This window comes from Chelon labrosus (assembly GCF_963514085.1).
Source record: "Chelon labrosus genome assembly, chromosome: 10".
Lineage (NCBI taxonomy): Eukaryota > Metazoa > Chordata > Actinopteri > Mugiliformes > Mugilidae > Chelon > Chelon labrosus.
In genome coordinates this window covers 5,415,762-5,432,004 of record NC_140360.1, presented here as the reverse complement: position 1 = coordinate 5,432,004, position 16,243 = coordinate 5,415,762, and the positions used below count along the sequence as shown (strand labels likewise).

Here is a 16,243-nt window from a genome sequence, read left to right as displayed (position 1 = left end):
TCTTTGGGCAACATAATGTTGCTGAACCTAGACCTGAGCAACTGCAGCAACCCCAGATCATAGCACTGCCCCCACAGGCTTGTACAGTAGACACCAGGCATGATGGGTGCATCACTTCATCTGCCTCTCTTCTTACCCTGATGCCTCCATCACTCTGGAACAGGGTAAATCTGGACTCATCAGACCACATGACCTTCTTCCATTGCTCCAGAGTCCAATCTTTATGCTCCCTAGCAAACTGAAGCCTTTTTTATTTCCAGTTATCCTCACTGATTAGTGGTTTTATTAAGGCTACACAGCTGTTCAGTCCCAATCCCTTGAGTTCCCTTCACATTGTACATGTGGAAATGTTCTTACTTTCACTATTAAACATAGCCCTGAGTTCTACTGTTGTTTTTCTTCCATTTGATTTCACCAAACCTTTAAGTGATTACTGATCACCATCAATCAGGATTTTTTTTCTGACCACATTTCTTCCTGGAAGACGATGGTTCTCCACTATCCTTCCAGTTTTTAATAATGCGTTGGACAGTTCTTAACCCAGTTTTAGTAGTTTCTTCAATCTCCTTAGATGTTTTCTCTGCTTGATGCATGCCAATGATTTGACCCTTCTTCAACAGACTAACATCTTTTCCACCACCACAGGATGTGTCTTTAGACATGGTTGTTTAAGAAATGAGAAGCTACTCATTTCATCAGTTGGGGTTAAATAACTTGTTGCCAGCTGAAAGATAATCACCCATGCAGTAATTATCCAATAGGAGGCTTCTACCTATTTGCTTAGTTCAATCCAGGTGGCAGATTGGAGACAAAATGAACCTTTTTTTTGTAAAGCTGTCAGGGAGAGGAATACATCCTCAGGCTAGTTACGTCACACTGTCAGTACCGATGTAACAGCTTAGCGCCACTGTTAAGGAACCACCCAAGATTTCACAAAAGTGTGACATCAGCAGTGATGAAGCGTGTGCTGTTTATGCTCACGTACATCTTCGGCAGGAAGCAGTGCGTTAGGCAGGCAAGTTGGAAAGTATTGTCCACTCTTTTTGTCAGAGAAGTGGACAGAACACAACACAGAGCCCTGGGACTAAACAGCAGACAGCAACGAGCCCAAATTGCATTTATTTTTAAAGGACATTTTATTAAATGTTAACATTCTCCTAATTTACTTGTTCTTCTTTGCACTAGAACAAATGGAAAAAGTCTGGAGTTGTCGTTACTTATCGGTTATTATGCTGTTATCTCACTGGTCCGGCCCCCCCCAAGCTTAAATGAGTTTGACAACCCTGATTTAAACAGGTCATTACCGGTGGCACGCAGCCCAATTAGCTCCACCATCACCACATATTTGGCAGATCTGATGAAGACATTGAGAGTAATGACTGTCATATGGAACAAAGAGGACCTGAAGGCAGTAACATTAAACTGTAGCAGGTCGACACCCTTTTGGCAAGTCGGAGACAAGCTCAGGCACAGTCACGCACTTCATCACAGTTTCACAACACCCCCCCCCACCCCCACCCCCGAACTAAATTAAATCACAGAGAGAAAGTGTTCGCATTTATCCATGTGAATGGGACACTACAGCGAACGTACTGTACAGCCTGGAGACAAAAGTCACGGTTTAAGTGTCGGAGCATGAGGCAGCTCTCATGACTAAAATCTATACAGCTCAAATAATAATGCATTAACTATACTGCCGCGGGGTGAACGAGCCTGGATCGCCGCCCGGCGGAGTGTGTCTCGGCCTGTTGTTTGGACTTCCAGGTTCTGTTGACAGTAGCTTGTTAACACACTGTTACACTGGTTTCCTAAGCTGCCTGCGAGAAAGAGAGAGACGTGTTCGGACACATCCACAATGAGTGTTCAGCGCAATTGTCGGCCTTTGTGGAGAAAAAAAACGGATGTAGTATAAGTCATCAGATCTAAAGAGTGCGTTTATTAGCTGAGGAAGCTTGTTAATGTGTTTATTTGAGTTAGCGCGTAGGATCTGTGACAGTATCTGGATGCTACAGGCCGGTAGTCAAAGACCAAACCATCACAGTGGGTCTTTGTTCCACATTCTTCACCGTTCATCAACAGCACATGCACAGACAACGGGATCTATTCATAATTTTACAAGATTTGACAAAAGAGTGGCATCGGGAGCAATAAGATAGTTGTAAAGTTTTAAATTACCACGAGTGGTGTGAAATGTTTTAGATACTTTAGATGAAAACACCGTACCACCAGGAAGATAACAGATCGGTCCATGAGTCACGAATGACGACACAACGACAAGCCCAAGCATGCATCCATCGTTTTGCTTTAGGAAAATACAGCATGTCATATACACCGATCAGCCATAACATTAAAACCACTGACGGGAGAAGTAAATAACATCTTGTGACAATTCAGTGTTCTGCTGGGAAACTTTTGGACCTGGCATTCATTGGTGTGGATGTTACTTAGACATGTAGCACCCACCTAGACCAGACCAGGCACCCCCACCCCATAGCAATGACATTCCTTGATGGCAGCAGCCATCCCCAAGCAGGATGCAAAAACAAAAACGCTTTAGGAACAACTCAAAAAAACATGAAGAACAGCGCAAGGTGTTGACCTGGCCTCCAAATTCACTAGATCGCAAACTGATCAAGTATCTGTGGGATGATCCACAGAGGCCCCTCCCCTCAAAGCCCCCCCAGCTAACAACATCCTGTTGCCAGACACCAAAGGACACCCTCAGAAGGCCCATATCCATTCTCTGATGAGTCACAGCTGTTTTGGAGGCACAAGAGAGTCCTACGCAATATTAGGAAGGTGGTTTTAATGTTTTGGCTGATCAGTGTACATAAAGAGATGTTGGATAAATGTCAAACTGACTGTGAAGTTTTTGCCGACGTCCTGACATCACCCCTAGCGCTATTGTGAAGCTTAAACCTGTTTCCCTTTTGCAACTTTCCACTAGCGCTCGCGGCGAAATGCCAGTTCGAGACAGGCGATGATCTGTTCAGGAGAATTCTAACTGCACAATACTATTTTAAGTTTTGCGTCTTTATGCACAAAGAAAGCTTTTCAGTAAACCCTGCACTCCCACACACACAGCGCCAACGCCAGCGAGAGACAGTAGCCATTCCCCAGATGGTAGCATTGTTTCCTCTCTCCCAGGCTTTTATCCCAGGTAGAGTGCCGGGTTTCGGCGCCTCTAAAATCCCCCGAGACTGAGCTGGAAGTGGCTGAAATGCAAGCCTCCATAAAGGAGTAGATAACCATTTTTCCAATCAAACCTGCACTCACATTCAGTGATTTGGGGGTGATAAAGTTGGACAGCAGCATGCCGCAGAGAGGCTGTTAATCCACGGGAGAGGCGGGAAGCCAAAGATGCGTGCGCGGTTATTGCACCGAAAGTGACCATTTACGGCTTAGCGCTTCTCTGTCTTGTCTTTTAATCGAGATCTGTCAAATATAAACAGAAATACGGCTGGCATAATCTTTATTAAGAAATAAGAGGAGAGGCTAATGTCGAGGTAAATGATCTTGTATTTATAAAGCTTCTTTTATACCTATTATCATTACTCAAAGTGCTTCACAGTGACCATTACACATCTGCCCAGTCGGGACAGCTGCGAAAAGCTGTAATCACAAAAACCAAATGATATGAGCTTATTATAAAGTCAGAAATCATTGCTTTTCTATATGCTCATCCAGAAGTTGTAGTAAACTGCAACCAGATGCACAAGATGAAAAGTAGGAAGCGTTATGGGAGGAAAACGCTGGACTACAGTGTACCTCTTGAAAAGGTCAGGAAAGTGTGTTAAACTTGAGATAGAGTGGAGTTTGGGGTTTCTGAATATCTTTCCCATGGCATATTGAACGGAAGCGTGTCGTCTTTACATGTCTGAATTTAAATGTCAACAGTCCTTCCAGCTCTAAGCAAGCTTCGTTTCTTGGATCAACTGCCGGGCAGGGTTATAGCTACGTTAAAGGGCAGTTAAGCCAGTAAATAAGGTCTGGAGCCAAGGGTGGCATTTGCATCTGGAAACGCGTGCCCTAGGCGTGCAATCAAAGAGGGATCTCGGTGCAAGTTAAAACAGCCATCCTCATGCTGCAAAAGCAAAAGCAAAACAAATCCAGTGGAGAGCTAGCAGGAACAGTAGGGGGAACCAAATCAACACTCTGGTGCTTGACTGGGGGGAGCGTATAGAATATGCTGTCCGCTCAGATTCAGCCAAATGAAGCAAAGTTGATCGTTCACAATGACCCAAAGCTGAAGATAAAACTGAAGGCTAAAAGACCAACAAACAAACAGTAACTGAAGTCAGCTGCAGTGCAGGCCTAGCAGAGCATACATGATGTCCATGGGCTTCTGACTTTAGACAGTCATTGCCTCCAGTGTGTTCTGAACAGGTATTCAAATGTTTATGTCTGTGAAGGTTCTCAGTCATCCAGATCAGGGTGTATCCAGTAACGCTAAAAAAGCCAACTGGACTTGTAGAGTTTCTTGAAGACATTTTATCCCAGTAGCTTCTTTGGGGTTTAAATAGGAACATCTCTAGGTGTTACCCATAGACTGTATAAAGATGAACGGCAGAACAAAGCAAGTAGAGCTCCCCCTGGTGTCTGGTTGCAGTATAGGTCATAAGCTCCACCCCCTCCATGTTAGTGGGCGGGACTTGGGACTAAAACACTAAAATGCACATCAAATAAGTTCAAGGATGAGTTCTGTCATTTTAGGTAGTTAATATAATGCTGATGTATGTTCAAGTGTCAATTTTTTGGATTAGTTATTTGAAACAGGATGTGACATCATGGTGACTACCAGTTGCCATGCCAACTGCTCCGTAAAGCAGTCCTGTAGGACCGTGAGGGATACAAAAATCAAAAAATAAATAAAAATAAGTACAGTGTATAATCCAACATTTTCTTGTAACTGGTGGAGGAAGAGCAGAGCGCAGTATTGATTAAACGAAAGTCTGATATCGATCAGAATGATGAATATTTTGATGAATAATATGAAAATTCAGCGTGGCTCCGTGTGGCTCCACTCTCAGACCATACTGCACAGACTCTGGCTCCTAAGTCGCAAGATGGAGCCGCCCGTATCCCTGGGAAAATAGCGTCAGTTTGGCCAATGCAAGGAAGTGGGGATGTGTAGTCCATGTTTATATACAGTCTGTGATGTTACCAATCAGAAACTTACATGAGTGGTGTCTGTTAACGATTAGATCCTTACCTGTTGTTGAACGAGACAGTTTGATACTGTCCTCTGTCCCTGATGAATGACAGGGTCAAACCATGTCCTCCAAGGACAGGTAAGTATCAATAAGCTGCTTAGAAGAGTGGCAAAACGTCTTCAAGAAACTCATTTTTGGAGTCTATTAGTACAATTATTAAAGAGGATATTTATTATCTATGATTCTGTTAATCTGATAAATAGGAGACTGTGACTTCACCGTTCCTCCAGTTCTCACTCACATCCACTATATGATTGTATCTCAGTGTGTTTTGTGTGTCAGCGGTTCCCACATATGAGAACCTAACTGCATGAACACAACAGGGCTGATGGGATAACAGCACACAGGTGAGAGTAATGAGGGAATGAAAGGAGGTGGGACTAAGACAGGAAGTGAGGTAGAAGATGAAACACCGGGAAGGCTATTTTCAAAATAAAACAGCAGCGACAACAAAAATACACAAATCCAAAATTACTCAAATAATTTAAGGCCAGTTATCATTCGTTTATTTGATATAGTAATGTATATTTACCATTCAGCCATTCATATTCAGCTGAATTTGAATTCTCCAATGCAAGCTGCTGAGGTTTGCTCATGGACAAGCGCGTGTTTACGCTGGGCAAAGTTTCTACAGTTTCTACAGGCAGTGTGAGAGCGCAGAATAAATACACGGACACCTGTCAGAAAGATTAGATAGCGCTGGACTCCATTGTTCAAATGACGTTTGAATTATTTTACAATGAAAACACAAAGAGGCAGGGTTACATGAAGAGTTTCGATTGATCGCCGAGGCAGGTTATAAATGTATAAATAAGAGCATTACACCAAAAGTCGTGTATAGAAGTCAGAAGATAACTTGATGATCTAAGTTCTTGCATTTAGCCTGAAACACCTCAGAAACACACCTGACCTACAACAATAACAATAATAATGATAATAATACATTTTATTTGTTGCCGCTTTTCAAAGCACTCAAGTTCATAGACTTAGAATAAGTTAACCCTTTATAGGGCACTCACTGAAGTACTTGGAAATTCCAAATGTCAATGCTGGAGTGTTATTGTAGGACATAAGAAGACTTTTTTACTTTTTTAATTTTTCTAAAGTTTTAATTTTCATGTTGAAAATCAAGATCGATGAAGTTACCATATATGGTTCATTGCCCTTAAATGGTAAACACATTTAGACATGTATTTAGACCATTAGAACGTAAGTGATTCAGACACATTAGACAACATTAGGCCTCTTCTTCTTCTTCATGGTACCTAATAAAGCAGCTATGCTCAGCGTTCATACAGAGGTGGACCTTGTAGACCACATTTGACCTGAGAAGGTTGCCTTGATCTTCTCTGATTGGCTGGATGAAAACCACATGCTTCTAAACCTCAGTGAGAGGCACAGAGATGCAACTTAAAATGTGTTTGGAAGTTACCAAATATGGTTCCTCGCCCTAATTAAAGGGTTAATAACTGAGATCAAACGATCAGAGAAGGCTCAAACTCAGGTGCTCAAACAGCTCAAAGCTGTTTCTTATAAATTCTCTGGTGTTTATTTCAAGCCTTCAGTTGATCCAGTTTCCTAACAGTAGACGGAAGCTTTGTGGAAAAGATCAAAACCAACGGTGAATGCACCTACGAGCCGGCACTGTGTCCAGCATTGTTGTCCAAAAACTATTAAAAAGACACACCTGGCTGACATGATCCTTCATGATGAAGGACATGCACACAGTACATTTTGAGCAGCAGTCCACGTGCTCACTAACAAATACAGAGTAATCTGCATGAATAACAGCTGCCAAGGATTGGACTACTTCCTCTTGCTTGATTTGTCTGTCTTCCTGCCTGCTCTGATTGTTTTGCTTCCTCCGCGTTCTGAACCGGGGTCATAACAGTAAAAGCCGACTGATTTGGGTCTGAAAGCCGCAGGTTAGCTACGGTCAGAAGGCGCTGGTGAAGTTCCTCCAGCTCCAGTGCCACAAGATTTGACTGAACTTTATCTATATAGGGCCAATAATAATAATAATAATAATAATAATAATAAAAAGAACTCAAATGTTAATTTAATTTCAAGTTCAAACTGAAACGCAGGTTCCTCGGCGGCAGGTTTGACTAAACAACAAAAGGCAAGCTTGTACCAAAAACTGTGTGAACATGTACCGCACGGCGCCGGTGCCCAACTTTCCAGCCTGGAGCTACCCGCTGCCGTGGCAACGAGGACTTACGTATTGGACTTGCGTAGCCAGGTTCTGAGGAACACGCTTGAACCGCGTCCAGAGCGGATGATTCACGCGTCTGCAGGTTTCTGCGCTCTTAATTTTCACTGCCGCCACATCTGAAGGCGAGATGTTTATAACTGCTTCAAATGGCCCCAATTAACTTAAGGGAGGGATGATAAGTCGGCTGCCATAAAAGAGGAGGATATGGATGTTGTTGCAGGTATGGCAGAATGAAGAGGGCCTTCAGGTTAAAAACAATACCTGTACAGATGTGGCTTGGCTTTAAATTGGTTGAACTGCAAATAACAATTGGAGTTTTATGACAGCAATAACAATAAAAGATGTTCCCGTTGGACATTGGAAGCTGTAACCATGATTGAGATATAGCTACGCGGTGACTTGGAAACCCATTAATGCAACATCGCCATGCAAAACCTTCACCTGAACTGGCTGGCGTGTAACCTGAGAGTCAAGGAAGAGATTTACCTTTGCTTTTCAACCACTCTCGACTTCATTAGGACACACTAAACACCAGAAGATCCCATTCAAGCATTTTAGTTACAGCATTCAGGAGCTGTGATCCGTAACGCTTTGTTAACAGCTTTCCACAGCTTTATGTATAAGATGATGGTGTTGTTTGATGTTAAAACGCCTGAAACCGACAAGAAGCACGCGGCCAGAGAGTTCATGTCTTACCTGGGGACTTCCAGGACTCTCCCTGCGTTCTCATCAGTTGCTTAATCCAAACACAAAAGCACTTCCCACACCTTCCACCTTCCACCTTCCGTCTGGGACAAGCCGCAAGTGGCTGCCAACTTAAAAGGAGGAGGGAGAGGAGAGAACTTCCAGCTCCTCCTCCTCCTCTAACCGAGAGTGCGTCGAGCTTCCTGTTGTACGGGGATGGTCCGGGGCAGACGGTTCAAGGTGGAAGTGTGGAGGAAAAAAAAAAAAAAAAAAAAGGTGCAGTAAAAGGATAGGAGTGGGATTATAATGGGACGTTCTCTGTGGACGTTATAATAGACTTGGCTCAGGGAGCAGCTCGGAGGACACAAAAGGAAAACTAGTTCTGCAACTTTCCAGGCAGGTCACAGCAGAGCAGCACGGGCGAATGAATGAATCTGTGAAACTTGATGTGTTTACAGCACGGCTGCAGCAGCCTGAACTGTAGGTCACATTAGAGAGGTTAACTGTGAGAATGCTTTATTTTCTTGCACACATAAATAATGCAAGATCCAAACACCAAGATAGAGCAGTTCTGCTCGGCCAGTACGCTAACTAGCCTCGGTATCCACAGAGCAGCAGCCACTGTCTTGTGTTCACCTCTGACTGTAGAGGAATTAGAATGATTTAAAGCTACGTACTGAAATAAATAGCACAAAACACCAGAGCACAAAGGACAACACGAGAATCCACACAGGGTTTTATGTCCATGCCTCTGACAATGATCCCATAAATGGAAAAGAATTATGGAGGATTTGTTTGGCCGTCACAGTGTAATGACCTTTCGTAAACTACCTTTCATTTACCTGCACATTAAAAAATCGTTAAAGGAGCAAAACGTTATGTAACATTTTGACTAATTTCAGGCTAATATAAATTACAGATGTATTGGAGTGTATGGAGTGGGCGGTCAAAAACAAGTTATGTCAGCGATCAGTGCGCATGAAATAAGACTTTATTGATCCACAAGGAGAAATGTAGGTGTTACAGCAGCGGGGCAATAAGTTAGAGATTGAATAAGGTCAGAAAAAACAACATAAATATGTTAGGGTGCAAGACATCTACATCTCAACAACTACAGTCTGGTGAGAAACCAACCAAACTGGTGGAGGCTGAATATTCAGGACAGGCTCCTGTAGGAGCACTGCTTGTAAGAAAACATAAAAAAACATATACTGGACTGAAATAACATGATGAATAAGTAAAATACGTGACATGTTTGTGTATTGAGAAGATAGATAGATAGATAGATAGACAGATAGATAGATAGATAGATAGATAGATAGACAACTGAAATAAACAATAAAAAAAATATAAAAATAAAAACAAAAATCTATACACAATATTTACAAGAATTATAAAATAAGTGAATATTAAAAATTAAATTGCAATGAAATGAAATTAATTTACAACCAATAACCAAACAACCAAAGAACAAGTTCGGATTTTTTTAAAGTTGACTAATAGGTGGTGAAGGTCGAGTCATCGTTGACTAGTCGATGACGCCACACATAAAAACATGACATCTATATTCTTGACCTGAATACATGTTGTTAAAAAAAGCTAGGGAGGTGTTTTCTGCAAGGTAATTTGAGCTTGAATAGGAGCTACTACCAGTCTGACACTTGTAATATGAGGCTCGCCAAAAAAAAAACAACAACAAACGACACGCTCTACAACCACAGCAACAATGTCAACTAAAAGAAGACAATAAAATGTATCACTAAATAGTTGACGTTCAGCCTCCTTTTCTCTGTTACCACAGGACGTTTGGTAAAGTTGTTAATCGACTGCTGTCTAGACGATTTGGACCATTCCTCTGCTAGCGTTAGCGTTAGCCTTTTCAGATTTTTGTTGTATTTCAGGACTGACATGTTGTCCCACAGTAGTACAGGCTTCATCTTTAGTGAAGTATTTCCACACGCTTGATGAACCGCTGCTAGTTTGCTGCAACGACCCACTGGGCTCCTCACCTGTCTTCTTGGAGGCGTCCATGTTGTTATTGTCACGTGATCTGCGACCAGTTGATTTCCCGCTTTTAAGCGTCATGGCACAGGAGTAAAATCGACTAATCGACTAGTCAGTACAACCCCTACTGCACAGAATGAAGTGATAACAAAGTAAATTTCCTGAGATACATACAGATCTACTGTCCAGAGGGTTTCTGTGGTCTCTGGCTGAAGGAGCAACCAAAGGTCCCGACTAAGAAGAGTTCTTCAGGACGTTTGACAGTTTGTCCAACTTCCTCCTCTCAGCCACCTGCTCCACTGAGTCCAGAGGACAGCCCAGGATGGAGTTGGCCTCCTTTATCAGTTCGTCCAGTCTCTTCTCGTCTCTCCCTGTGTTTCCTCAACATCACAGTGTAAAAGCTTGCTGATTCAACGGGATCAGAAAATGTTTCCGGGTAGTTTTTTGAAAATTAGTTATTAGCTATTTTGTGTTTACTTGAGGGAGAAAACGCTCAAATGTGTCAAGTCCAAACGAGCCTGTGGTTGTTGTACGCTCAACCTTAAATATTTTGATTCCTGAAAAGATCTCAGTACAAAAATATACTGAGAGTTTTTCAGTCGTTTCACTGTGCTTTCTACTTTTTTTCACCAGTCAGATTTTGATTCTAAATAATACATTTGGGAGTAAAAAAAAATAAAAATAAAAAATATATATATATATATATATATATATGTGAATGTGTGTGTGGGGGCAAAAGTCTTCTTTGATGAATCTTGGTTTGTGGGGAAGCTGCAGCATTCAGCACACTAGCACCACCTTCTGTTAAAACTAAATAGTACAATACAGTCAAGTGCAAGTTCTATATTTATGTGGGCCATATTCTGACCTGAGGAGCTCATTATTACTCATTTGTGTGTTTCCTGGTCCTCATCAGTCTTCATGGACTCCTGCAGTTATCCACTCCTACCAGAATGCACCATTCTCCAACCTGCCTATGATACCTGTAATATACAGCTAACTCACCTGTCATAGAATACCAGCTGTCACTAAAAGCTTCATTTATATTCATTATTAAACTCTCATGTAACTCTCACAATGCTTCTTCTTCTGCTCAAGGTTTCTTCACATTTAAAAGGGATTTTAGGCCAGGTTTGCAAAGCATCCCGAGACAATTTGTATTGTTATTGATGCTGTATAAATAAAATTGAAAATTGAAATTGAATTATGGGTGGAATATACTGTTATTATGGCAAGTTACAATGAATTAAACTAAAAAAATAAAATAAAATAAAAACTAAAAACACACAAGTAATGCGCATGTAATACCACCTCCCGCCACTGTGAGGCGCTGGTGAGCTGTGAGCTTGATTATCTGTTTGCCTTCAGAGCGACGACTTCCGTGTTTTAAGTTATATGAAAACTATCAACAACTACGAAGGAATATTCGTGCACATTCTGATATTTAGAGAAAGAGGAGAAACCACACCACGCACACAAGATAGCGGTTAAACTTGTTAGCGTGCTGTCTTCTCTTTATTCCGCAGCTCGCCGGCATTTTGAAGTGTTTTTGCTCCGCTGCTGCAAGCGGTTAAAGCAAAACACGCGAGTCAACGGCTATTAACGGTTTACTTGAGATTATTATTATCTATAACTTCATGTAGCAGCATGTGCGTGACGGGTGTTGTCTCACCATGCCCCTCGTTCCTGCAAACCAGTCCCAGTTGATTCGGTCCAGTCAGAAGGACGAATATTACCGAGGCACCCTGAGGAACATAGCCAACGAGGCTTATCAGACACTTGCTGGTGAGTGTTGGTCACCTGGTTGGACAACAGCTGTGCTTGCTGCACTTTAATTTGTATTCTTGTAATAATTTGTATTGTTTTTTTTCCATCCGTGTGGTTAGAAATGTACTAAAGTAGAAGCCAGTCCTTACTTTCTCTTGCGCTATATTCGTATTCGAAGCATTACGGTAATGGCATACCTTCAAAATAAAAGTAATATCCTTTTCCAAACATTAATTCACTCTTATAATGAGTGAATGATGAACAAATAACAGAGTGACAGAGCTTTAACTCAGTAGAAATGTCTTTTAAACGTTGCAGAATCATTTATTTTCATGTGTGTACAAGCTGGAGCTATGTTAAGTTTCAGCAAACATAATTATAGTTATGTTGTAGGATTTAAAGCAGCTATTCATGCATGAAATGAACTTGAGTTTCTCCTCTCTGTTCTGCTCTTTCTGCAGGATCCAAATCATGGCTGGGCTGGAGGAGAGAGATAGAGCTGCTCTCAGATCTGGCATACTTCGGTTTAACAACATTCTCAGGTAGTCGCCGTCCTCCACGAAAACAGTCTTCACCTCGTGCGATCGAGTTGTCGTTTTATTATAAGGTTTGATTTGTATTCTTCCCTTCTTCCAGGTTGTCAAACTCTGGGCGAGGAGTATGTCAACATCGTCCAGGTGGATCCGACCAAGCGTCGAATCCCCTCTAAGGCCAGGCAAGGCCTCTTCATCCTCTGCCACGCCTTCTTTCCTTACCTCCTCAACAAGGTCCTGGTGGCCCTGGAGAACGAGCTGGAAGGCGGGCAGGAGAGCGGCGGTCGGCAAAGGCCGGCGTCCGGGCCGTGGGGTCTCGATTCCTGGCTGAGGAGATGGGTGCGGAGGGCGGTGGGGCTGCTGTCGGAGCCCCAGAGGAGAACGTGTCTGCCGGCTGTGATCTTCTTCCAGACCCTCCTGCACAGCGTCCACGTGGCTCTGTTTTACATCAGCGGCTCCTTCTATCACCTGTCCAAGAGGGCGGCGGGTATCAGCTATGTAGGTGACTTCATACGTATCATGCATGTCAGAAATTGTGTTCCTTAATGGCAGTGGCCTCTTTCAGCAGGATAACGCTCCCTGCTCCAGAGCTAAAAACGGTGGAAGACTGGTTTGAGTTCCACAACAACAAATTCAGTCTGTTGTCTTGGGCTTCCACGTTCCCCACATCTCCGTCCAAGTGAGCATGTGTGGGATGAGTTGCAGGAACAAGTCTGATCCGTGGAGGCTTTAGCTCACAACTTGCAGGACTTAAAGGATCTGCTGCTAACATCTTGGTGCCAGATGCTGCTACACCCCTCTAGACGCCGTTATTCCACAGGTCATATCCACCCTAATGTCCTGTGTGTGTGTGTGTGTGCGTTCGTTTGTGTGCAGGTGCGTGCGATGGGGCCGAGCGGCGATGACGGCGCCATCCGGAGCAGCTACAGGCTGCTGGGGGCCATGTCCCTCCTCCAGCTGCTCGTCACCGTGTATTTGCAGATCAACAACCTCAGACAGAGACAGAGAGCCAGACGAGAGTGGAAGCTCTACAGAGACCTCAGGTACGGGACCCGAACACAACTCTGGAATTAGGTCCGTGTTAGTAGGGATGTCCCAGTCGAGTTGCTCCCCTTAGAGCAGAGCAGGCACCCCCGCCCCATAGCAATGATACTCCTTGGTGGCAGCAGACATCCCCAGCAGGATGCAGCCTGACACAGACACACACACAAAAACACTTTAGGAACAACTCAAGGCAGTGATGTGTCATGTGCAAAAGAGCCGATGCTTGTTAGTGAATCAGAAGAGACGATTCTTATTGAGTGAGAGTCGACTGCCCCCTAAAGCTGATGCATCTGATTTTATCATTGCCAATAGGCACTAATGACATTTATACCGTTTGTTTACGGAGTTTGGTTCTGTTTTTTCTTGTGTGGATTTGATTGATTGTTCATTGGTTTGCACATTTAAAGTTGTATTGAATCATTAAACAAAAGTACGAATGATTTTGTGACAGAATAACTGCACAAAACGAGACAATTATTAGGCTGCTCATAAAAACATTGAATGCAAGAGAGCTCATCAACACACAAACCATATGTATTTGCCAAGCTGGGCTAAAATGTCAGGCTTTAAACGGGAGCCAAAAGAGCCGGCTCTTCTTTGGGAGCTGTGGCAAAAGGGCCGGCTCTCAGAAAAGAGCTGAACTTCTCATCACTAGCACAAGGTGTTGACCTGGCCTCCAAATTCACTAGATCCCAAACTGATCAAGTATCTGTGGGATGATCCACAGAGGCCCCTCCCCTCAAAGGCCCCCCCACTAACAACATCCTGTTTCCAGACACCACAGGACACCCTCAGAAGGCCCATGTCCATTTTCACAACTGGAGGCACAAGGGTGGTCATAATGTTATGGCTGATCGGTGTATGTCATGCATTTTGAACCAATCTCCGTCTGGTCATAATAAAATAGTAAGTATAAATAAAAATGCATAATCTTTGTCTCCAGGCCTCAGCAGACCCAGAGCTCCAGCCCCAGAGCTGCCTCCTGCATCCTCTGCCTGGAGGAAAGGAGGAACTCCACCTCCACGCCCTGCGGACACCTCTTCTGCTGGGAGTGCATCACGGAGTGGTGCAACACCAAGGTCAGAGTTGCGTCATCAACCAGAACAACTTCCTCCTGGATGTTTCCACAGATACTTGAGCCTTTGTGTAATACAGACCTCAGGCCTCGGCGGCTGAGCTCACGTCTTCTAATGTAACTTGTGTGTTACAGGCGGAGTGTCCTCTGTGTCGGGAGAAGTTCCAGCCTCACAGACTGGTGTACCTGAGGAACTACAGCTAGAACCACTGCTGCTCTGTACACCATCTTATTATAGTGCGACTGACAATTTAATTATGAGTTGTATCACTGTACATATTGCTGAATATAAGGGCAATGCTAATAATTTAAGACACAGATGCTAATAAAATGGAGTAAATGTTAATATGTAAGTTTTACGTTCAGCTTGTTTAAATAATAGAAGACGAATACTTGATCTTTAAGTCATTTCTGTTGCTTTTGGTAATTTACTGCTTGCTCTGACTCTGTTGTATTGTTCAAGATTAACATTAAAGAGGGCCAAGGTGTCACTGTGGCCACAGAATCCTAGTTCCATCTCTGCTTCTTCTACAAAACAGTCTGTTGAATTTCTTTTTGGCGTCTACAGACCTGAACTGGACATTGAGCCAGATCTTTGTAAACCTCTTTTCATTCCATAACAGGTCTTATTGTTGTTGTGCCAAGTCTTACAGTGTCTCTGTCTAAGGTAGAGGTTCATCAGCTCCAGTACAGCACACATTCACTGTGGCATTATTTCAATAAGCTTCTCCAATGTCACCAGATTTATTTCCATCCAGTGTTGCATTCATTTTTCACCAAGATCTTGTATTGATGATGGGAGACTCTGACCACTGCACAAAGCCTTCTCCAGCACATCCCAAAGATTCTCAATGGGGGTTAAGGTCTGGACTCTGTGGTGGCCAATCCATGTGTGAAAATGATGTCTCATGCTCCCTGAACCACTCTTTCACAATCTGAGCCCCATGAATCCTGACATTGTCATCTTGGAATATGATCCATTGATGGAATAACCTGGTCATTCAGTATATTCAGGTAGTCAGCTGACCTCATTCTTTGGGCAACATAATGTTGCTGAACCTAGACCTGAGCAACTGCAGCAACCCCAGATCATAGCACTGCCCCCACAGGCTTGTACAGTAGACACTAGGCATGATGGGTGCATCACTTCATCTGCCTCTCTTCTTACCCTGATGCCCCCATCACTCTGGAACAGGGTAAATCTGGACTCATCAGACCACATGACCTTCTTCCATTGCTCCAGAGTCCAATCTTTATGCTCCCTAGCAAACTGAAGCCTTTTTTTTTTCCCAGTTATCCTCACTGATTAGTGGTTTTCTTAAGGCTACACAGCTGTTCAGTCCCAATCCCTTGAATTCCCTTCACATTGTACGTGTGGAAATGTTCTTACTTTCACTATTAAACGTAGCCCTGAGTTCTACTGTTGTTTTTCTTTGATTTCACCAAACGTTTAAGTGATCACAGATCACCATCAATCAGGATTTTCTTCCTGGAAGACGATGGTTCCCCACTATCCTTCCAGTTTTCAATAATGCGTTGGACAGTTCTTAACCCAGTTTTAGTAGTTTCTTCAGTCTCCTTAGATGTTTTCTCTGCTTGATGCATGCCAATGATTTGACCCTTCTCAAACAGACTAACATCTTTTCCACGACCACAGGATTTGTCTTTAGACATGGTTGTTTAAGAAATGAGAAGCTACTCATTGCAT

The 16,243-nt window shown here is 43.1% G+C and overlaps 1 protein-coding gene across 1 annotated transcript; it reads left to right on the top strand.

Moving 5' to 3' along the window:
* The first annotated feature begins 11,511 nt into the window (after positions 1–11,511).
* Positions 11,512–15,189, top strand: pex10 (peroxisomal biogenesis factor 10). Its single transcript, XM_084552728.1, has 6 exons — positions 11,512–11,901; positions 12,345–12,425; positions 12,520–12,914; positions 13,293–13,459; positions 14,404–14,539; positions 14,671–15,189. The coding sequence occupies exons 1-6, from the start codon at positions 11,790–11,792 to the stop codon at positions 14,737–14,739; spliced, it is 960 nt and encodes a 319-aa protein (XP_084408854.1). The 5' UTR covers positions 11,512–11,789; the 3' UTR covers positions 14,740–15,189.
* The last annotated feature ends 1,054 nt before the right edge of the window (positions 15,190–16,243 follow it).

Coding starts and splice junctions, on each gene's coding strand:
- pex10 (XM_084552728.1), top strand. CDS start 11,790: ATGCCCCTCGTTCCTGCAAACCAGTCCCAGTTGATTCGGTCCAGTCAG. Junction 11,902..12,344: donor GGCTTATCAGACACTTGCTG/GTGAGTGTTGGT, acceptor CTCTTTCTGCAG/GATCCAAATCATGGCTGGGC. Junction 13,460..14,403: donor AAGCTCTACAGAGACCTCAG/GTACGGGACCCG, acceptor CTTTGTCTCCAG/GCCTCAGCAGACCCAGAGCT.